General features: G+C 42.9%; 1 protein-coding gene across 4 annotated transcripts; it reads right to left on the minus strand.

The window, feature by feature from the left end:
- Nucleotides 1-1,329: 1,329 nt before the first annotated feature.
- Nucleotides 1,330-22,331, minus strand: TSEN54 (tRNA splicing endonuclease subunit 54). Of its 4 annotated transcripts, none has more exons than XM_020805117.3 (11): nucleotides 22,223-22,330; nucleotides 20,199-20,363; nucleotides 18,819-18,882; nucleotides 17,757-17,840; nucleotides 16,052-16,150; nucleotides 14,523-14,575; nucleotides 13,791-13,889; nucleotides 12,220-12,869; nucleotides 6,188-6,248; nucleotides 4,339-4,455; nucleotides 1,330-3,189 (listed from the first exon to the last, which is right to left on the minus strand). In XM_020805117.3, exons 1-11 carry the CDS (start codon nucleotides 22,264-22,266, stop codon nucleotides 3,039-3,041), a joined length of 1,587 nt encoding a protein of 528 aa, XP_020660776.3. In that variant the 5' UTR covers nucleotides 22,267-22,330; the 3' UTR covers nucleotides 1,330-3,038. The 4 variants fall into 4 exon arrangements, with proteins under 4 accessions (XP_020660776.3, XP_020660777.3, XP_072846650.2 ...); XM_020805118.3 differs by having other exon boundaries at nucleotides 22,010-22,232; XM_072990549.2 differs by lacking the exon at nucleotides 22,223-22,330 and adding an exon at nucleotides 22,010-22,147 and having other exon boundaries at nucleotides 20,083-20,363.
- Between the last annotated feature and the right edge of the window lie 1,966 nt (nucleotides 22,332-24,297).

Raw genomic sequence — 24,297 nt, forward strand, 5'->3', positions numbered from 1 at the left:
CAGGTATTCAACCTGTATTATATGAGGTTATATTACCCCTGAAAACCCAGATTTGCAGCTTGGGTGCACTGGATGCCCAGGTTTCAGTGGTGGCTAGGAGTGCATCTGCAGTTAAAGGTGGTGCCCTAGCTCTAGGTGTACTCCAGGAAATGGCTTGCTTACAAGGACACCTGCTTTAGTTGCATCCCATTTAGATTACTGAAAGTCTGAAGGTCATCTAGTAAAATCTTGTGCAATAAAACAGGGAGCTCCACCCGTACCAGATTACTCCATGTGAGACTCTTAAACAGAAGGAAGTAACAGAGGTGTAGCCATGTCGGAAGAGCCATAATAAAATAATGTGCCATCAAGTCAATTCTCAGCCACAGTGACCTTTTTTTCATGGTTTTAAGGTAGAGAATATTTGGAAATGGTTTACCACTCCCTTGTTCTGGGGGTGCCCTAGGATTGTGCAGGTTGCCCCCAAGGCCACACAGGCTGGCTGTACTTGTGGGCATTGCCTTGCAGGAACTGGACAGAAAAGGTAAGCTAAAGAAAGGACTGTGCTGTACCATCTAATTTATGATGTGTATACATATCTGTTCAAATGTATACAATCAAATGATTGCAATTTCAAAAATGGATACTATCTGAATGTGTTTTAGCCGCTATAATAGCACCATATAATTATGCATCTCTATTCATGGTATTGCTCATTAGTTTACATTGCCTTGCAAGAGGCACAGTGGGAAACCCATCTCCCAATTCCTGGCTCTGCAGCCAGGTCCCTAAACCACGGAGCTATCCAGCCAAGAAGAGCCACAGAAGCAAGGAATCAGTTTCAGCAGGCAAAACGCAGAGATGGATGGTGTGGAGGAGCTGTGGAAAGTACAGGGAAAGGGATAATGCCCAATGTTGAGGGTTACCACAGAAATAGGATGATGTTCTTGTTGTTTTAGGATGATCACTGTTTCAATTTTTTTTCCAAATATATTTTTGTCTTACAACATAACCTGGAGAATGTTTGGATTTTCCCCCAGAAGAATGCATATTGAAGCACCAGGATAGCTTTGAACATACCCCTAATGTCTTGTCTTTCAGATCAAGAAGGAACAGGAGCACAAATGGGCAGAGCTGCTAAATGTGTAATAGCTTTACCTGTTTCCGTTTGGCTCAAGCAAATTTGCAGTGCATTGGGAAATAACTGGCAACTCACTCTTCAGCAACCTTCAGTGAACAACTATCAAGAAAGAAAGCTCCAAGGCATATATTGACAGTGATATATAACTGCTAACACTCATTCTGCCTAACAAAAAACATAACAAATGTGAAGGCAACATAACATTCTGCTAATATACAAAGGGTATTTTATTGCTTTAGAATCCACATTCAAGTATTCCACACACTCCAACAACAACAAAAAAACTTCATAAAACAAAACTGCCTCTAAAATTTGTTTATAAAAATTCTCTTATAAGCTGCCTGGGAACAGAACTTTAAAAGCCAGTCTCTTTTGAGCCTGTTCACACTGCTTACTCTAACTACTGCACCAATTTCACAGGAAAGAACACTAGTATCTGAGAAACACCATAGTTTGTAGCAACAACAGTTGTAGGTTAACTTGGTGATTCTGACCATGATTCCCAGCTGGACATATTGGCTGGAATCTACTAGGTCAAAATTAGAGTACACCCATTGAATCAGTGGGGATTTAGTGAGTCAACTCCTCAAGTTCCATGGATTGAATAGTCCTGCTTTAGTTACACTTTACTACTGGATTTCAGCTGTTAAATCAAATCCAAGGTTGATACTGCAAACAACTGGATCAAGAGAGTCCAGTAATGACAACTTAAATAAATAAACTCTGAATTATTTAGGGCTTATTTATTTATTTTTATTTTTATTTGTACCTCGCCTATCTGGTCATTGCGAGTTCACTTATTTGATGGACAACTAAAAATAGATAAACAAAAAAAAACCCCCCAAAGGAAGTCACTGTGCAGTTCCATGGATTTTTATAAGATCCCAGCATTTGACAATTTTATTTTCTCCAGATTACTTCTACTGAAGAAAAAGCACCTGATGTGGGAACCATGCGCCCAGCTACAGGGAACTCTTCAGTTACCCTCTTGCTGCACTCTGAGACTAGAAAAGATCAGCATTCAATCATGGATCATTTCTTCTCTGCTGCTAACACTTGGGAGCCACTAATAACTAAAGTCAGGTTCTAGTGTTGACATATGCCAAACTATGGAGCTGGTGTCTGAATTCATGATGGAACCTCTACCCAAGCACCAGTTAAGTTTTAAGTAAAACTTGGCAGGTCTGTGTGTGTTCTTTTTGGACTATAATTCTCAGAACCCCGTAGTCAGTGCCCATGCCAGTTAGCAAATTTGCGAGTGTGGGGAAGAATATGATGCCATCACCCCCCCCCAAAAAAAACTCCTCAAGCTCCAATCAGCAAAAGCACTAAAATCAAGCAGTGCTTGGCAAGCTGTGGGGAGGACGGCAAGCTCATTTTACCCCTTTAGGAACCAGCTATGGACTACACCTTCAAAAAAATGCACATTTTCCTAATTTTTACAAAGCCAAAGATGACCAGTGTTGAAATAATTAACAGAAACATGCATATACTAAAGCAAGGCCACGTGCTTTGCTTTTCAAGGAAAACTGCAGCTCCTGGAGGTTTTTGGGACAGAGAGTTTCCATTGTTGACCAAAGGAGTGTGTGTATGGAAGAGGCCAGGGCTGCAAATAGGTGCTGGGGGCAGGGATTGTATTGGGCTTGCATGAATCTCACCCCTGTCCTGGAGATGTATTGGAAGAGGTAATTGGGTGGTGATGGGTTAAAAAAAAACAAAAAACAAAAGTTGAGTGTCAAGACAAGATTTTCTTCAAACTGCTATTCATCTTTGGGAATGACAGGTTCTTGCTCCATAGAATTTGCATCCTTTGGGGACACAGTGCTGGTGGTCAGAAATTCAATACAGTCTCATGGTGAACAACTTGGAAGTCCTGAGTACCACTGTATACACACACAAGCTTCCCCAGAAAACAATATCAGAGATAAATATCAACCGGCAGCTTGAAATCCTTAAAAGAGTAAAATGCAATGTCTCCGTTGTCTACTAGTGCAAAGACCACTGGGACATCTCCACTTTGATAGGCAAGTTGTTTCAAAACCCTTAGGGATGGGATCTGCTCATCAAACCTACAAAGAACAAAATGGAGAGGAGCATTATATGCATGCATGCAACATGTACCTTCAAGACAATTCTGCCTTATGGCTCCTGTGCAGCTCCGCCCAAGACCAACACAGGCTGGCTCTACTTGCAGGAGGCACAGTGGGGAATCAAACTCCTGACCTCTGGCTCCACAATCAGATGCCTAGAGTTCGTTCAAAAAACCCAAAAAACCACAACCCACACATCTTGGGCTAATATATCTGGTGAGCAGGACTCAGGACATTTGTACTCCCCACAATCTAGCTTGTCTTATGACATACCGTGAACTCACCTGAGTCCAAGTTTTGAAAGAACAGTGAGACATAAAGATAACACATATGCAAGATTCTGGACATTTTCGTTAACTGCCCAGAGAGTGGATATTGCACCATAAATTGATTGATTTATAATTTAAATCAATCATTAAAACAATAATTCTTTTGGAGGGGGAAAAGGAAGGAGTGCATGTCATCTCAGTTAGAGAGATTACTGGAACAACTTTGCAGGCAAATCTCCTCAACCCAATACCCTCTAGATTTTTTGAACTGCACCCCATCAGTCCTAGCCAAAATTGCCCATGGTCGATGGTGAGAGGGAAATGTAATCCAAAAGACGTGGAGGGCACCGGTTTGGGCAAGGCTGGTGTAGGCACTGCCAGCTCGAGCATTGTGGCCAATATTATGAGAAAGTCAGAAAGTTGAGTGCTGGGGTCATCACCAGAAAGGATTCTCACAGGACCTGCCGGTTTTTGCACAGTCCCCATAGCTAGCCATGTCTTTGCCTTTTATCAAGGAGTGTAACTAACAATACAGTAATTTGTGTGTTTCTTTCCTCTATTCCACCAACTCCCATATCAGTCTGCAACAGAGTCAAATGTGTGTGTATGTGTGTATCAATGCACACAAAAGCATATCCCAAGGCCAGGGGGATCTTCTGACTGAATACAGGCACTGTTTGCTAATGGGTTATGGTAGAGCTCTTACCAGCTCTCTCCCAGCGTAACCTCAAGGACTTAAAGCAGCTGGTTTTTAAGTATTCTAAAAATCTACAGAGAACACAACCACCAAAAGTGAGACACAACTCTTATTTTCGATGTAAGCAATGGCTCCACTAATAATTTCACAAGTGTGTAGTACCTCCGAACACATATCCGGACATAAGGCTTCCCGGGGTCATTCTTCTTAAAGCTGGAAGCCATGTCTGCTTGATAAACATCAAAATCTATCTGCGGGTCTCTGGAATTGTTTTGCAGACTGTTGAAAAAAATTGAAGCTCAATACCAAGGCATGAAGGTTTCCCCGCATCCCCAAATGCATGGCATAGGAAGGAAAGTGTACAGTGGTGCCTCGCTTAACAATTGATTACCTTGTTACACAATGAATCCGCTTGACGATGAGGTTTTAATGGGTGAAATTCGTTTACTGACTATCGGTTCCCAGCTTCGCGAACCGATTCTTCGCATTACAACAATCAAAACAGCTGATCGTCGGGTTTCAAAATGGCCGCCTGCTGTGTAAAATGGCTCCTTGCTGTGCTTTAGGATGGATTTTTCGCTGCACAGGCATTGGAAAATGGCCGCCCTATGGAGGATCTTCGCTGAACGCTGAGGTATTTAGCCCATTGGAAGGCATTAAGCGGTTTTCAATGCGTTTCAATGCGCTTTTTTATTTCACTTGACAAGGATTTTGCTCTACAGCAATTTCACTGGAATGGATTATCCTCATCAAGCGAGGCACCACTGTATCTTGAAATACAACATATTTTACAGGATGTAGAGTGAAATTAGATCAATGCCCATTTGGGCACAGCAAGGGAACACTGAAAAGTGGCATAATGATACAGACAAGGAACTTAGCACAATGCCCAAATCTCTGGTTATTAGAATTCAAATTTGGATCCCTTGCAGATTTTGATACTTCAAACGTTCTAAAAAGATGTTTCTTGATTGCTTTCACAACTATATAGGATGCTTTTAAAGAGGCAGCTAGGATTCTGTGGGACTCTAAACTCCTAATTCTACCTCTCTAATTATCATACTGATGAAACTCCTTCTCTAGAATGACAAAAAAGGCCAAGCAAATCTCTATCTTGAGCTGTACATTTACTCACACCAAAATGATGAGCTTCCTCATTAGAAGTAGAACCACAAGCTCAATGACTTAGCTTTTAAAGAGCCTTGGGCTCTGTACCACCTGACACGTAGATGGAAGACTATTCCAGGAAGGATTTGTGCACTGGAAAAATTAAAGGGCACCAAATAAATTGCCACTTTACAACTGCGATCAACCCCAAAATCATGGGAAAACAGGAAAGGCAGGATGAAAGATTCATTAAGACAGTGGTCCCCAACCTTTTCCAAATCGCAGACCTTTGGGGGGGTGGGGTCTGTGCGTGGGGGGATGACCCCCACGCTCACAGGTGGGCAGGGTGCACATTCACACATGCGTACTCACAGGTGGGCAGGGTGTGCTCACGCGTATGCGTGGGAGGGTAAGGCACCTGTCCGTGCGTGTGGGCAGGCTGTGCGTGCATGCGGGGGGAAGAGTGCATGCGGGGGTGGGTGGGAGATCTGTCAAGGCCATGGCCTGGTACTGGACCGGGGGTTGGGGACCCCTGCATTAAGGGACATTATATTTTGCCCACGAAGACAAATTAGTTACAGTTCGAGGTGCCTTGGGAACTAGTTGGGAATTTAAACTATTTTGCTGACCATCTGGGCCATTCCCATGGTGAGATAAGAAAAACGATTTTTGAGGACTGACTATAATTCCCAGAATACTCAAGTCAGCATGAGGCTTTCAGTTAAGTATCTCTCTGATGTATCTTTTTGGTCTTTTTCTTCTTTCTGTAAATACTGCTCTAGTTTATGAATATTTGAAACAAAAAGTGGAGCAAATACACAAGGTATATACTGACATTTATGAAAGCTTGGGACCATGGAGGGAGATTAGAAGCATTCAACCAGCTTTCAGACTTGATACTTACCGAAATGCCTCATCTAGGATGTGGGAGGGCTGGAACACACTGATCTGTTGAAGGACATTGGCTGATGTGCAAAAACAGGAGAGATTTAGATTGGAGTGCATGGCCTTCATGGAACTTATCTGCTCTGACTAACCTGCTATTCAGGCATTCTGATCATTCTCTCTCTCTCCCTCCCCGCCCCCCCACACACAACCTTCAAATACTCTATATGAATCTTCTTCTACCTCTGACTAGAAAACCTGCAAAGAAAAGCATTTAAAATTTATTTGCATACAGAACTGAAAATATGTGTCAATAAAATGAGAATGGCATATTCAAAAGAAAGTGCACAAGTATGCATCCGCCATTTTAAGGCTCACGGTTGTGTTCCATTTAAAATACCTGGATTATGCAGGGATTCTGAAATACATAAACAGGAGGTGAAAATACCTGTTGGCTCATAGAATTGCCTCTAAAAAGAAGAAAAAAAAATCTAGAGGTAATTTGAGTGTGGAAGACATTTTTTAAAAAGGCAAATGAAAATGGTACAAACATACAAACATACATATCATCATCACTTGTCTTTTCCAATGCCATGCACAACCCAGATCAATTGCGTTTCTGAATGAAAAGATACTCAGACATTGTCACAGGGCTGTATCCAATGGTGCGCATTTATCAGCTGATTGGACACCAAGGACACAGCAGAGTCTTCCTTGTTTTTCACACCCTGGCAAATCTTCTTCCCAAATGCTGGAACATGCTTTGGAATAGATTTGGAGATGCACATAGAAAGATCAGAAAAAGATGTATGGTGCCTGCTCGTATGCCTGCTCAAAAGATGTTGTATGTTGCTTAAAGATTCTCATGTATACATGAGAATCAAAGAGAAGTAGGGATGGGGTTGCTGAGATAGGCTAATTCTACACTCTTATGCTTTGCAAAAAAAAAAAGCTGCCAAAATCCTGTTGCACAACTACATGCATGCAACTTGCGACTGTGCATGTGGTTGTCGTGTAATAGCTGAGGCAGGAGTGTGATCCCTGAAGTGCTTCCACCACCACACTGCACAATCAATTGTGTTTCGGATATGGGCATGATAACTGTGTCTTATGGATGCTGTTAATATTCATATTTTATTTTTATATTATCATTTTTTCTTTTCTATTTAATGATTTTTTTAAAAAAATCACCATATTGTATTGCCATGTGGAGTCTCCAGGATGTGCAAATTTTAACTTGTAAACCACACAGAATAGGGTGTGCACTAATGGAACAATATATAAAATCAAATCAAATCCATCCAATCCATCCATCAATCATTTGTCTTGCGGTGAGACTAGCATGTATTTATCGCCCCCTCCCTCAACCTTGGAAACAGACTTCTTAGAGGAATTCTCCACCTAGTTGTCTGGTTTTTTTGTTACAGAGTTGCCTTGTATAATTGCTGGAGATTTTAATATCCATCAAGAATCTAAATTGTGGGAGGATTTTTCTTCTGTATTGAATATGCACAACTTGACTGTATTGTCATCTCCTCCTACTCATGTTGGAGGTAGAACCTTAGATTGGTTTATCTATAAGGAGTTAGAATTCTCTTCAGCTTCTATTTTAGATAATGGCTTATCTGACCACTTTTTTTCTGCATAATTCTTGTATATTTCCTCTCCCCACTACCTTGCCTACTCAGAAGGTTACAATGAGGAACTTGTCTAAGGTTTCCTTTAGTAACTTTACAGCGGTTCTGAACCAGGGGATCTTACTGCCATTTTCAGATTGGTCAAGACCAGAGCTTATGTATTTAGATGATAACTTACAGTCTAGCTCAGTAGATGAACTAGCTAATGCGTTTCAATTAGTCATGAGTGAGGCATTGGAGCAGGTAGACCCCTCTGTTTGCCAAGAGAGACAGCTGTCTGCCCTGCTCAGCCTTGGCTAACTCAGGAGCTTAAAAGTGAGCGATCCTCCCTTCATTGGTTAGAACAACAGTGGAAGCATGCACCATCAGAGCACTCTCATTATCTTTTAAAATTAGCACTGTGAAGGTATTTTTTAAATTTAGATAAATCTAAGCAGACCTTCTATCAGTCTACTATTACAGCTCAGGCACATAATCCAAAACAGTTATTTAATACCTTTAGGAATCTATGGGCCCCAAGACTGCCTGACACAATTGTAGATAGCTCTCTCTCCGTCAGTTGATGTGCTAGCTAATTGCTTCTTTCAGAAAACCCAAAATATCTGTTCAACCTTTCTGACAGATTCCCTTCCACCTTGTCCTTTTTCCTCTCGATCCGCAGGAAACCAGTTCGAGTTCTTCTGGGTATCAGAGGAGGACGTTTCTGTAACTCTAGCTGCTTTTCCATTAACCACTGCACCAAGTGATCCCTTCCCCTCTTTTCTTTGTTCCGTTATAGGTCCTTCTCTTCTGCCACTTCTGACTAGTTTAGCAAATTGTTCATTTTCTACTGGCAGATTTCCAAGTTCTTTCAAGTGTGCCTTTGTTCGCCCCTTCTTGGAAAAAACCTTCCCTCAATCCTTCTGCTTATGCTAACTATCGACCTGGTCCTCTTCTTCCTTTTCTATCTAAACTTATAGAGGATTGTTCTTTCTCAATGGACTCCCTATTTAGCCTGTCAGAATACCATTGATCCATTTCAATCTGGATTTTGGGCTGGGCATTCAACGGAGACTGTATTTTCCCGAGTCTTGAATGATATCTTGTCGGCCAAGGCTCAACATCATTCATCGGTGTTAGTGCTGCTTGATTTGTCAGTAGCATTTGACACACTTGACCATCAAATACTTTTGACAAGATCGGCTTCTTTGGGAATCTCTGGAAGGGCTAGCTCTTCGTTCCCTTCTTACTTGTCAAATCGTTCGTTTTCAGTATTGTTGGATACCAAAACCTCTCAACCTTTCCCTCTCACTGTTGGTGTTCCACAAGGTTCAGTATTGGGCCCAATTCTTTTTTCTTTATACACACTTTCCCTGGGCACTGTCATCTCTGAACAGGGCTTTCACTATCATATCTATGTGGATGATACCCAAGTATACCAGTCTTATTCAGAGCTTAATGATAAGGTCTGGACTTCTTGGACAGGTTGTCAAATACTTAGTTGTGGATGTCCTCTCACCATTTGAAATTGAATATGGACAAGACTGAAGTTCTGATCTTTCACTCAGATTGTCCCACTCGTCTTTTGACTGCTTCCTCTATTTCTCTCCAGGGTTGCTCAGTGACCCCTGTCTCAGACTAGGGAGCTTGGTGTTTTAGTGGATGATCAGCTGTCGCTTCATTCATTTGTGAAAGTCTGGATTATAATAACAGCTTGTTAGCTGGGCTCTCTTCTTCTGCACTTTGTCCTCTCACCTTGGTGCATAATAGCATGGTACGAGTAGTTTTAAACCTGCTGTGCTATTCTCACATTTCCCAGCACCACAGAGCATTGCATTGGTTACCTGTCAGATCGAAAACACATTACAGTGGTACCTCGACTTAAGAACTTAAGTCGTATTGGGACTGCGTACTTAAGTTGAAATGTTCTTAAGTCAAAGCACCATTTCCCATAGGAATTCACTGAAAACCATTTAATCTGTATCTGCTGTTTTTCGTTCTTATTCTTAAGTCGAAACATTAGTTCCCATTAGAACTAATGCAAAGCCGGTTACTCCGTATCTACCACTATTTATTTATTTATTTATTTATTTAATTTATATGCCGCCCACTCTACCCAAAGGTCTCTGGGCGGCTTACAACAATTAAAATTCAATGCAATAAAATAAAATGATTAAAATACAATTAAAATACGATTAAAATACAATTCACTAGGGGGTGAATTTCTTCTTCTTCTTTTGACCTAAGGTGAACTTAGGTCAAAAAAAGGGCAGGAAAGTTTTTTCTTCTTTTGGTTCTTAAGTTGAGGCTCCGTTCTCAAGTCGAAGCAGCTTTTTATGAATGGAGCCGTTCTTAACTTGAATCGTTCTTATGTAGCGGCGTTCTCAAGTTGAGGTACCACTGTATAAGGTTCTTGTTCTGACATTTAAAGCACTGGTTCCCAAACTTTTCCTAACCATGGACCGGCTGCAGGGGGGGGACACACTCATGGGGAGCATGTCGCACTCACATGCACGCGCACATGGGGCATGTCATGCTCACGGGGGGTGTCGCGCTCACAGGGGCATGTCGTGCTTGCACGCATCGTGCTCGCAGGGGGAGCGCCCGCGAGGGGGCAAGGGATCTGTGTTCTGCCTAGGTCGTGGACCAGGGATTGGGGACCCCTGATTTAAAACATTACATTTCTCTTGCCCTAGCTATTTAGCGGAACTTGTGGGGTGCATATTCCTCATAGGAGGATTCAATCTGCAGATGTTGGGCTCTTACTAGTCCACTAAGGTGGTTAACTCCAGACTTCGAGCATTTTCTCATCTGGTCCCAAAATTATGGAATTCCCTTCTACAATACCTTCATGTGGGACCAGGGTTGGACAAATTCAAACGAGATCTAAAAACCTACTTGTTCAACCTGGAACCATAGGGGTTGACCATAGAAATAGACAATTATTGGGATAGAATTACTGTATTTTAATGATTCCATTGTTTGTATAGTTATTTTGACTGTTGTCTTACTGTATGTTTTTAATATTGTAATTATGTTATGGTTGTATTTTAACTGTTTACAACTATTGGAATGTGCTCTTGTATAGAGCACATCATCATCATCATCATCATCATCATCATCATCATCAATAATAATAATAATAATAATAATAATAATAATAATAATAATAATAATAATAATAATAATAATAATAATAATAATAATAATAATAATAATAATAATACATGTGCAATTCACCTGTGCAATTTTTTGTTACCAGGCATCCTGCCTGTCAAACTTACATTACCGTAACTTTACATTATGCTGGCATGAAGAGAATACTGCCCCATATGCTTACCTTGCCCTCTCTTTTAACAATTGTTATTATTGGTTGTAAGGCAAACACAAGAGCCATCCATATAAAACTTGTAATTTATGCCGCATATCAAAGGTCTTTCCTTACTGCAATCACCCTTATCTCTGCCACTCATTCCCCATTTGTGCTTAGTGTCAATACAACTTCCCTCAAGCCTCTATGTCAACTGTAAGATACAGTCATTTTTCCACTACTGAAAATGGAATATTTCATAACAGAGAAAGAGCAGATTCCTCACCTGGGTTACTGAACTCAATACCTCAATGAAGAGCAGGAGCAGAAGAAAACAGAATACAGTACATGGGAGACATATGCAAGTCTCAGCCTGGTGCTAAAATTGCTATTTTTATGCTGCTTTAGTTGAGTTGTTATGTTTTGAGTGTAAATCATCCCAAAATGAAACTGACTAAAGAGTGACAGATACACATATTTTAAAACAAACAAAAGGTCTATTTTTGCTAAAGAGGCCAGGATCCTTTAGCAATTTATGTTGCATTATTTTAAATTGTGTAACTCACCACAGCAAACAATTGCTACATGACAAAGAACGGTCCTCTTCCTAGGCACACACCAGTTGGACAACTGGCTGTGCACCTTGTAACAGGACCAGCATCCTTTTAGTGGCAATTTATTGCAGTGAGTGAGTCAATTTAACTTATGCATACATAAATCGCTAACAGGATACCAGACAGGGTATCTTGAGTGAATCTCTCTCAGGTTCCAAACAGGATTAGTTTGGTTCCCCCCCCCCCCAAAAAAAAAGAGAACACCTGAGATCATCTCACTAAAATGGGTGCTCTCCCACTATATTTTATTTAGCCTTCCTGAATGCAGATAGTATCAGAGTGATTCTAGCAGTAGTAAAATAAATTACTTTTTTAACAGTCAGACTCCCATAGCCAGCGTGTGGGGTTCTACAATCAACCTGTTTAGAGCACCAGCTGATAATACTGGAATATATTTTCAGTTTAGAGCTTTCTGGTCAAAGTACCAGACTCTTTTTTTTATCACCTGTCTATTTAGAAGAGGACAAAAGGGGTAAAGGAGCTCTCCTTCCATAGCTAGAGGTTATAATACCTGTTGAAAGATCCCGGCCTGGCTTCACCAGAGGGGTAACTGCCTGCTCCCAGAGGTGTGCAGGACAACTCCTCTCCTTCCGCTGCCTCCTCTCCTCCAGAAGGGCCTTGTATTCTTGCCAGCTGGAACAGCCTCGGACTTCCTGATCCTCGTTCACGCTGCCCTTGTACTTGCTCTCCCACTTCAGCTTTTCCCACTCCTTGCGGGTCAACCGATCCTGCTTCTGGTTAAGTCTCCTGCGCCAATGGGCCGCATCAACTTCCCGGGCCGTTACATTCTCAGGGAGGAGCCTCTTATCAGGCTCGGGCAGAAGGGTGTGCGGACAATCAGCACCTACATTGGGGAAAATGATTGTGGCAAAATCCCAGCGGGAAGGACGGGCATCATCATAACTTTCCAATGAGGTCTTCCTTGACCTCTCTTTGAAATCGTGGCTAGAACTCGGAGAGACATGGCACCCTTTTGCGACACTGGGCGAGGGGGTTTGCCCCAGAACCACAGCTTTAAGATCCGAAGCCTTCTTTTTTTCCTTCTTGCATGAACCCTCTGGGGCGGGCCGACTGTCCCTCTCATGATGCCTCCTGGCCTTTTTTGGTGACTCTTTACATTCCTGAGATTTCTCAGATGCTTTCGACTTCTCGTCTTCCAACCTAACCCAGCAGAAGAGGATATAGATATGAGTATCCTTTACTGAATTATCTTTTACTGCCACACAATAAGAAGAACATACTGTTTGAAGAGCTCCAGTAATGTTTGATGTATAAGTCAAGCTATCTGAGGCAGGAAACTATTTATTTCAGAGTTAGGAAGTAACGAACTACAAATAATTACTTCTAATTAACTCATTTTCTTGTTAACAAAAGTACAGCTAAATTACACTGAAGCTGTAACTTTAGGAGGGATAATGTCACTTTTCTTGCCATGTAAGTGTAACTTTTTAGTAACAGTTGTAGTTACAGAGGCATAACCCTGGATGAAGGAGGAACATCATGTGGTCCAACCACTGGCCTGTGTCACTACCTGACGTGGAAGAAATACTCTCTTGTGGAATCCAAGGCAACAAGGTGGATGGGAGGAGTGTGTGTCTTGTATCACAGGAGAGCAGCTTGTAGCATTCACTTTTTATTTTAAAAAAAAGTAATAAGGGGGCACTTTTTATTTTTAAAAAAGTAATCTCGAACTGGCATGCACTGTAACAAATGGGCAGCTTTTCCCACTTAAGGGAGCACTGCCTTTAACTACATACTTCAGCATTTTGTCTAATTCACTTTTTATTTTTAAAAAAGTAATAAGGAGGCTCTTTTAGATGCTTTTGAAAGACTGAAAAGTAAAGTTGCATTTTAAAGAATGTAACCAATAAGGATAACTAACTGCTGTGGGTGACAGAGTCAGGACTTAAATTAATTACTTTTTAGAGGTATCCTCTCATGCTCCAGGAGGTTTATTTTTGCACCTTTTGAACTAAATTTCCATTCATTGTGACAAAGTCAAGTATAAAACCAATCTGTTTCTCAGCACTCAGTGACACATTTGTCAAGGGTATTCCTCTCCTAGTGCCCATAATTTCTTACCATGGGCTGGAGCTTCTTTTCCTCTTGTGATGACCTCTCTGTGTGTTTTGGTAGCAGCTATTCAGATTCAGTTGTCTCTCGTAAGGTGTTGGAACAATGCTGCAAAGAAGCCAGATAAAGTGAGTGGAAAGGCAGTATCATGAGAGTAGCCTATTACAAACTAGAGGCAAAAGGCATGAAACAGCCACAAGCTGAAATGCATATCAAATTAGACATGAAGGGAAATGTTTATTGTATTCTCGAAGGCCTTCATGGAAATATTTATTCCCTACAATTAACATGTTTTCCTCCTTACAGTCCTCTTGCAACATAAGCTTGTTTACCTTCTAGTGACCAATCACAAAACAATGCATGGCTAAATGCAGGACACGGAGGTGAGGAAGAGCATGCACGGTAACAAATGGGCAGCTTTTACCACTTGAGCACCACTGCTTTTATCTACATACTTCAGCATTTTGTCTAATTTGACCCTGAAAAGTAAAAACTCTTCTTCCATCTAGATATTATCTCTTTGGCTCATTAATCCACAGGCCCACTTGAAATCAAAGGAAGAGATGGGAGGCAAAGGGCATCCACAGATCTAAACCCAAAGGACAGGAAAGAGTGCATTAATCTTAAGAGGCAGTTGTGGTAAGAGCGAAAAAAATCTGCAAACATGCAAAGTTATGGGGATGCCTAGGAGAAAACCTGGAGGAGGGGGTCAGAAAGGGGGGGCTAATGTCCGACAATTACCTGGGATGGAATCTTAAAACAATGTACCCCAGTCTCTTCAAGTGGCTGAAAACCTTCAAATAGGGGAGAAAGTGATCATATCAGAAAGAACAGCAGTCTCAGGATCACACAACCAAACTAGGTTCAACATTATCTCCGAGTGAAATTTACATCACAAGTGGCATCAAAGCTTTGGGAACCTGTGGCCCTTCAGACGTTGTAGGGATACAACTCCCATCATGCTTCACCACCTCCTATGCTGGCCAGAATGTGGAGTCTAACAACACCAAGAGGGCCAACCACTGAACTGCTCTGCATTCCCCAAAGGCATATGTATCTTCTCTACCCTGTGAGCCCACAGGAAGATGGTGCTGATGATCCCAGTTCTCTGCCATAGGCATCTGTAACAGACCCACATCCCTAGATAACATGTTTCCCAGGCAAAACACATTTTAAAAGATGTTTTCCTAATAGCTACGAAGTCATTCTGCCTGATTTTGCTTTGCATCCTTCACAGGGCACATCATGATAAGGATGCAACCCTACACTCACTTGCCCTGGAGTAAGGCACACTGAACTCAGTGGTACTTAGTTATGACTAGGCACATACGGGATTCTGCTATAAGCATTTGGGGTTTCAAAGCTTTAGTGTGACACACGATGCACTTTCAAGAGCCAGAGATGCTCCTTCTCCTCAGTCAGTACAGTCATTGTTCACCCAACTAAAGAATGTACACATTTAACTAAAGAGCCCTTATACCACCATATTCCTCTAATTACACAGACGTTAATCTCCCCTTATGGAGAACAAAAAGCGAGATAGCAAGAAGCCTGTATATAACTACAGTAAATAGCTAGTTGCTTGTAATCCATTTATCTTAGGTCAACCAACAAGTCTATGGACAAACTGGGACAACTATGAATTCCTTGATCCAATTTCTACACACTGGCTAGTAGGCCACATTTGGTCAGAAAATGGTACCACAAGGTCTTGCAGTCCGAAGCACACACAAGGCAAGTGCCCACTGTGATGCCTCAAAGGTGAGAAGAAACTGAGTAGTAAGTGACAAAAGTAGGTTTGTCATGAGTATATTGACTCCCATCCAATCCTGTTCAGTGTGCTCAAATACCATCAAGACATACTTAAAGTGAGATTGCTGCATTCTTTGTAAAGTATGCCTGGGCTGGCAACAGAAAAGTTGTTTAGGTTCACCTAAAATCTAGGATGCTACCACCATTATTTAATAAGCAGTCAAGCCTCAAACTCTTGTGGTAAATCTGCACACATCCTTTCATGCCTCCATAATTGTATTTGCCAATTATACTGTCCTAATTTTCTTTGCAATTGGCACAATTACAGGGGAGCAAGAAACCAGGTACCAGAGGATTACAATGTTTCTCTTACCCAGCATGCTCGGGCCCAGAATTTTAATTCTGTGCTTGCTTCAGGACTCCAGTATTTGTTGTCATGGGTCCTGGGGAGTGGCAGATTACCTCTAAATTCCCATCATCCACATTAACTGCAGCTCCACCCATATCAAAAAACATACCTGATACTTCAGCAAGCTCACTAACTTCAAGGGCAGAAGATTCTCATATGCATCCTGGACTGATAAAGGAAGGCCTTTGTAGAACAGCTGAATAGATCCCTATAAGACAGAAGTTCAACATTTAGGGCTTAAAACATGTCCAGCGTCAATTCTACAGGGACCACATCCCATCCTTTCCTATAGTGTCATGAGCCAACCAGTGTCACCTCATGTTCACTTCAACTCATAGCTTCTATGCAGATGTTTATTTTCACCTGCCATCTTGGATGTTTATGGCATTAACACACATGACTTGGTACTGCTGTGGAGCATCAGGATGTTTATACAGGTTGGGATTCACTTGTACCAAATACTGTAGGAATTCTATCAAAAGGATGTTTGGTGACCTAGCCCAATCTGAACACATGTACAAAGGTGTTTAAAGATTCATACGCACATGTGAGTCACCAACACTTCATGTGTTTTTTTTTTCTGCAGGAAGTTTGTGAATTATGAAACAAACACATTTCCTACATAAAATGTGGAGCTGCCCTAAGTAGAATAAACAAGATCAAGAACAAGACACAGAAGAAAAGAGTAGAACAAGTGGCTAAGGACTTGGTTCCCAACCTTGGGTGCCCAGATGTTCTTGGATTAAAACTCCCAGAAGCCTTAAACTCTAGCTGTGCCAGTCAGGATTTCTGGGAGCTGTAAAGGTAAAGGTTCCCCTTGACAATTTTTGTCCAGTCGTGTTCGACTCTAGGGGGCGGTGCTCATCCCCGTTTCCAAGCCATAGAGCCAGCGTTTGTCCAAGGACAATCTTCCGTGGTCACATGGCCAGTGCGACTTAGACATAGAACACTGTTACCTTCCCACAGAGGTGGTCCCTATTTATCTACTTGCATTTGCATGCTTTCAAACCGCTAGGTTGGCGGGAGCTAGGACAAGTGACGGGCGCTCACTCCATCGCGTGGATTCGATCTTATGGCTGCTTGATCTTCTGACCCTGCAGCACAGGCTCCTGCGGTTTAGCTTTTCTGGGAGCTGTAGTCCAAGAATATTTGGGAACCCAAGGTTGGGAACCACTGGTTTAGATGCTTTTAATGCTATCTCCTGGAACCTTCCAGCTGTTTGGCTATTCTGTCTGGTAGCTTCTGGGACTTGTAATCAAACAGGCCTGGAGGATGCCAGATTGGGAAAGGCTGAGTTGCATTATACAGATTGCTCTCTTTTTAAGGTGAGGTTGGCAAATGCAGTGCTGCTAATGTGGCTCCCACCAGCCAGCACAGCCGAGAATTTAAAAAATGATGGGAATTGCTACAGAACAACATGTCAAAGACTACCCATTCCCATCTCTGTCTTTAGATACCATTAAAAACACAATTACTGTTTTCTGAATGTGCCAAGCCAACATCTTTCTCTTTTGGCTCTTATATAACACATGGACTGGCAAATGAAGCTGGCTCCTCTTAGCTCAGCACAATTATGCATATGCACGCACTGGGCTGTCACACTCCTCATTATTCTAATCCTGTGCTCCAGATGATTCTGGATATTTACTAAATTTACCTAATTCATTTTGTGGCTGGTGGTTTCATAGAGTTTTCAGCTTTTCTGTAGGTTGCTCCAGGACAAAGGAGAAGGAGAATCTGTTGCTAAGAAGATCCTGTTCAACACTTAAATGCATACACATAGTATCACATTCCTCCAAGCATGATCTACTTACACATTCCAGGAGATACAGGGCTTCTTCTGGAAGCAGGCATTGCTTTCCATGTTTTGCAAAGCCCATGGTGTGCCAGAATTTTCCCTGCCAATGCCATCAACAAAAAGAGGTTACTAGGATTACTCTGAGGAAGACACACATTCTAGCCCTTGAAAAAATAAGAACACGCTCAGAAAGCCTGGATCTTTTCCCAGGTTGCCTCCCACCTTGAAGGAGATCACGGCCTTTTCATCAGACTTGGAGTGACCCTTGAAAGGAGAACCTAGTCTTTTGGTCCAGGACCGTCCTAGCAGGGGTTTAGGGAGCTAGTGAGGACCAATTTTTGTGAAGGGCCCCGTTAGAAAGCATTTCAGAAAACTATAAGAGGCAGAATTCTCTCAATCGTCAGCTTCCCCATCTAGTTCTCTACAACCCCCCCCCCATAAGACTTTGTGACAAATTGAGGGGGACAATCCGGTTTCCCAGCTAGACATTAAGATTTATTTTTTTTAATGTTGAGGAAGGGACATGATTCAGCTTATGTTGGAAGGACTCAGGGATGGGGCTTGTGGGTTTCATTTAAACCTTCCCTCACTCTCCCCTCCCCCAATGATTTGAGCACTCCCCTGGGCTGCCCCATCTGGAGAAGCAGCACTCTGAAAAGTTATAAACTCACATTCTGGACCACTTGTGGCACAATCTAGTGTGAGCTATTTCTTGGCAGTCTTGTGACATATGGGCAACAGTACTCCAATCTGTCCCTGATGCCTGCTCAAGATGAACCTTTTTGGTCCAACAGCAGGGCTACTTTTGTGGAGGGCAGGTTGGAGTGATTCCCAGACAGACAGAAGGGTCGCTTTTAAGGGAGACTGCTCCTGGCAAAGCAAGCAGACACAATCCTTTCTCACAGTCTGATCTCATCCTAAGTCATGCTAGACAAGCCCCAGAAATTCAACAGGGTCTTTTTTTTCCAATGTGGAACAAGTCTTTGGTTGCAGCTCCAACTAACAAATTCTATGCAGTGATTACAAGGCTATGCCAAAAATGGACTTGGGGGTGGGGTGGGGAGACAGTGATGCTCACAGCAGGAGATTTCAGCTCCACAATGCCATCCTTAGGCTTCCATTCAGCTTTCACCAGACTTCCCCTACAAAAGAAGTTTTAAAAGAAGTTTTAAGTTTGCATCACTGAAGTATCCTCAAACAGATTTTGTTCCCTTAAATTAAAAAAGACTTAGAAACTATTTTAATCTTAGCTGGAAGCCCAAGGTTCTCAAACCCTCTGAAAACACATCAAGGAGCAATGCTTTCCATGTGAAATCCTAAAACAGGCCTCCTACCATTTCTGCATCCAGCCTAAACTGCCACACCAAGTAGAAAATGTAAAAGGTGCATTTTTTTCCAGAAGCCATTTTTGTATGAATATGGCACAACCTTAAGACAGACATAACAGTAGATCTAACAACAGAGGTTGCATCTGTGGCAGGACACACCATTACAGAAATTCATGCTTCTCTTTGCAGCCCCATCATAGAGCTCAGGTTTAGTTATACTGTATCACTGTAAACATAGCTCAAGCATCCCTGCTGGATAGCTCAGTGGCTTAAGTCTCTGACTGTGGACGCAGAGCTTGGGAGTTCAATTCCCCCACTGTGCCACCTTGGCACGGGCTGGAGTTGATGATCCATAAGGCCCCTTCCAGCTCTGCAGTTCAAAGATCTAAAGCTCTCAATTAGTGGGCTTGAAAATGGCAGTGAATCAGAGAGACTATATTTATTTATTTATTTGATTTGTATCCGGCCCATCTGGTCTATGCGACCACTCTGAGTGGCTACAAGAAAGTTTTCCAGAGCACCCACATACCACCACCCCCACTGGGATGAAGATGAAGAGGAGGAGACAGCAGACCCTACTGCAGCAGCTGCACTACCACCACCTTTAGTTCTAGCCCATGGTGTTCTTTCTACATTCAGAATACTCCTGGGCTCTAATGGAGTCCTTAGAGTCAGGCACAATGGGAGGTATACACTGAATAAACCATCTGTACATGGTCAATTCCAACCACCCCACCAGCTGGTTCCAAGGAGCCAGATGTTGAAATGAATGTAGCAAGAGCTGGCTCTGTACTGTAGAGCCTTCATCTAAGGAGGCTGGGAATACAGTGATGACCACCTTCTTCCTCTTCTTTGGGACCGAGGAGGTGGATGAGGTGGTAGCTGGCATCCCTGGCACTGAAATTACCTATTCTGGAAAGCCATGTGGAGCAAAGGCAGGTGCTTGGGTGGGGTAGATAGCTGCATATTTTCCACTCCCAGCACCCTCCCATTGGAGGCAACTGGGTCACTCACACTAATGAAAAGGATGGCTGTGGTTTTCCTCCAGCACTACTAGATGACTTCTTCTAAACTGAGCAGGCCAAGGACTACACAAGGCAAACATCTGCATTGCTTCTACCGATACATACAGCCGCTCCACACGCTCCTCTTCCAGAAGCTGCCAGTGCTCTTCCCGACACTGGCGCAGCCTCTCCTCTTGTTCTTCTGACCCATCAGGGATGAAATCCTTCTGACCATGGGAGCGCTGAGGAACTCTGTGATCCCGTGTACGGGCTGCCAGTAATTCTGCTGGGCTGCAAGGGAAACAAGCAATCACATATACACACACAAACTCACTCAGAGCCTAGCTTGTCAACATAAGGACTTGGGAAGGGTTGTATTGGATCAGTATAATGGTGATTAACTCTGGAAAATCGACAAATAGGCCATGGGGCAATAGCCCTCTCCTGCTGCTGTATCTAGCAACGAATATCTGAGATTAAAATGCCTCTGATAACTGGAGATAACATATGGCTAAAAGGACTAGCAATCATAGATAATTTCAACTTCAGAAATTAAAATAATCTTTTTTTATAATTATGATATTGATAGCCAGGGTGGCAGGAGTTATAGTGCCTGGGCACTGTCCTAGAATGACTGGAGACAGTGTCAAATTGACTTTCTATTGCAACTCTCTGAACAATTCTTCTATTTATTATACACCCATGTTTAATGTCATCTTTGGCTGATGAGTTCTAGAGCACTCAAAAGCTTGCCTTGTGTGTAACTTTTTGTTACATGTCATGATGTTATTTCCAATATATGGTAAGCCTAATAAGGTCTGTGAGACCTATGTGATGTTCAATGAGTGGTTTATCGCTATCTTCTTCCCACTCAGTTCCCACAGTGTGATCAGGGTTTGAATCTAGGTCTCTTGAGAACTGAGGAAGAGCGGAGGACAAGTACAAGTAGCTCCAGAGCTAATGAAGTGGTTGGGCCAAAGCCAAAAGGACATTCAAAGCTATGGTTTTTCCTGTAGTGACGCATGGAAGTGAGAGCTGGACCATAAAGAAAGCAGACCGCCGAAGAATTGATGCCTTTGAATTGTGGTGCTGGAGGAGGCTCTTGAGAGTCCCCTGGACTGCAAGGAGAACAAACCTATCCATTCTGAAGGAAATCAACCCTGAGTGCTCACTGGAAGGACAGATCCTGAAGCTGAGGCTCCAATACTTTGGCCATCTCATGAGAAGAGAAGACTCCCTGGAAAAGACCCTGATGTTGGGAAAGTGTGGAGGCAAGAGGAGAAGGGGACAACAGAGGACGAGATGGTTGGACAGTGTCATCGAAGCGACCAACATGAATTTGACCCAACTCCAGGAGGCAGTGGAAGACAGGAGGGCCTGGCGTGCTCTGGTCCATGGGGTCACGAAGAGTCGGACACAACGACTAAACGACGACGACTCTTGAGAAAACCCACCACACTCTATCCGCAACACGACACTGCCTCTTCCTCAGGCTTCAGCGACCCAACCTAATTTCAAAGTTTGCTTTCAAGCATGAAGCACAGGGCTACTTCTAGTTTTCTTATTCCAAGAGGCAGAATTTATGGATTTCATGAAGGATCCTCATACCCTTCCACCGCTAATTAGAGCCTCAGAGGTCTGAGGCCTTCCTTTGCCATGTAAGTTTAAGTGGACTTCCTGAAACAGTAATCTCAGGTTCTCAGCATTAGAGATGCACACGGACTAGGGTGTCAATCGGGACAGGATGCTTTCCAGATGCGCGCTACTACAAGTCCCATAAGTCACAACAACCAACAGGGCCAACGGTCAGGATTTATGCAAGGGAAAAGACACCCAGAGATGCCTACTCCGAGGGCCAACGCCATCAACAGGCCATTAGAGTGCACTCAGGGGCCATCGTGCAGTGTCGCCTACGCGGGAAGTACAACAAAACCCACCTTCCTGCTCCTGCCCAGGTTTCCCCGGCGCAGCAGCAACTTTTCCAATAAGCACTTCCGGCATCAACTCAATCTATCCGGGTCGGCGCGTGAATGAGCTCGCCCACTCTCGGGGAGGGGGGAAGAGATAAGAACCCCAAGCGAGCACGGCGTGGCCCCTTTAAACCCGTTCACCAATCCCTCTGCCCCCTCCTCCCCCGCCACCCCCATTACCTGAGCAAACGTCGGCCCGCCGCTGGCTGCTGTTCCGATTCCATCGGGAGCTCCGGTTGTCGCGCCCACGTGGCCCTTCAAAGCGGCTTCCCTACTCTCCCCGGGTCCTAGTGCCCTTCTATTCCTGTTCAATGGCGTGGAACAGCTTTGTGAGCTCTGTAGCAGGCAGGCACGGGTGCCCCAGCTGCTGTTCACCAAGGAACCATTACAGGGCCCCTGATTTAGCTGGATCGTGCCCCCCTCTAGATATGTTAAAGATGAAAAATGGTTTTGAAATACCTGAATAAGAAACAAAATTATCTTTACAACAGCCGTATATGTTAGCGTTGCCTACAGCACTGGTTCTTAACCTTGGGTTACTCAGGAGTTTTGGACTGCAACTCCCAGAAGCCTTCACCACCAGCTGTCCTGACTGGGGTTTCTGGGAGTTGCAGTTCAAAAGCATCTGAGTAACAAAGGTTAAGAACCACTGGCCTACAGCCCTAGCAAGCTCAGATTTGCCTAAAACTGTTCCATAGATTGAGATCTGCAAGTTCAGACTTTCTAGGTCATGCCTTTTGTCATTATCTTATATCCCATTTTATTTGATGCCAAAAATATACTGCATGTTGGGAAGTTTAATTTAAAATAGGAACTGCACTTGGCACACTTTTCCCTGGCTGGGGATTTATGTCTTTATAATTTCATGGCCCTTAGAAGTTGAATCTCCACCTTTAACATGCTCTGATAGAAAAGGCTTCACACACTATTTCTGGGTGTGGTCTCTCTTCAGAGTGTGAGTACAATGTCAGGCAGGGCTGCCCAGAGACATTTTTCTACCCGAAATAAAGGAAGGAATGGCACCCCCAGTTACCCAAAGCAAAGTGGACAACTTATTATAGTACATGAAGCCGAACACTTCCCCTGTCTCCAACAATAAAATTCTAACCATAGCAAATCAAACAACTTTCATCTGAGCTATGAAACCCAATAAATCCGCCATTCTACTTTCATCTGGCCAGCCTCACAAGGTTGTTGAGAAGATAAAATGGGTTGTAAAAGAACTGTGCTGTTTTGAGCTTATTGGAGGAAAGGGGGGGTATAAGTACGTACATCAAACAAGCATTTGCCGCCCTTTCATAGCAGTCCTGCTGGTGACGACCATCTCATCCTGCCTGGTGGTAGGGCAAGACCAAAAAATTAGCAAGCTGTCTGGATCTAATGGACTTCTGTGCTGCTCTGTGATGTTGTGATGTATACAGTATTAAGGTAAAGGGCATTTCTTAAAGCCAGACACATCTGTTTACTATTAACAGATGGATGCTTTTGTATATATTTTTTTTCTCTTTGAAAGATTGCATTTTGATACAGTGTGGTCAATCAGGAGGATTTTTGCAGCAAAGTGTTGACATTCTTCATGACACATGTCTCCTCTTTGAAGGAGCACTAAATATAATACTAATACAGTACTTGAATACTGTATACATTTTAAAATGCCAGGGATATATTATGCTATTGTTCCTCGTTCCTCATCTTGGACGGCATACTTTCAACAAAGCCATACAAGGGGGTGCACAACCAGGTATATTCTTGGGCAAAAAGATACAAAATCTGAAGCTTCCAGATATTGTTGTACTGCAACTCCCATCATTCCGACCCGGCATGGCCAGTGGTAAAATATGATTATTGCAGTCCAAGAACATCAATAACACTCCCCTCATTCCAACTGCCTGCCACTGCCTGGTGCCTCCAGGTATTTTTGTTACCTCTCCCACCCACTGTCAGCCAACATGGCTATGCTGGCTGGGGATGAGAGGGGTTAGCGTAAACACCTCTGGAGAGCAGCCAGTTGAGGGTAGCTGCTCTAATAAATGTACAGTGTTTCATAGAGTAATATGTGTGTGAAGTTATTTGTACCATTACACAAACCTCTATACTGAGGAAGTATGTAACAGATGTATAAATGCACCGTCTGTATTCCCCATCCTTTCCTCTTCTCCTGGGTATTGTGCGCCTACATGTTTTATTTGTGTGTTTAAGGTTGTTTAAGGCCATCTACAATCAGGACTCTAGAATAAGAAAGATTCTGGAAAGCT

The sequence above is a fragment of the Pogona vitticeps genome, chromosome 2, assembly GCF_051106095.1.
Source record: "Pogona vitticeps strain Pit_001003342236 chromosome 2, PviZW2.1, whole genome shotgun sequence".
Lineage (NCBI taxonomy): Eukaryota > Metazoa > Chordata > Lepidosauria > Squamata > Agamidae > Pogona > Pogona vitticeps.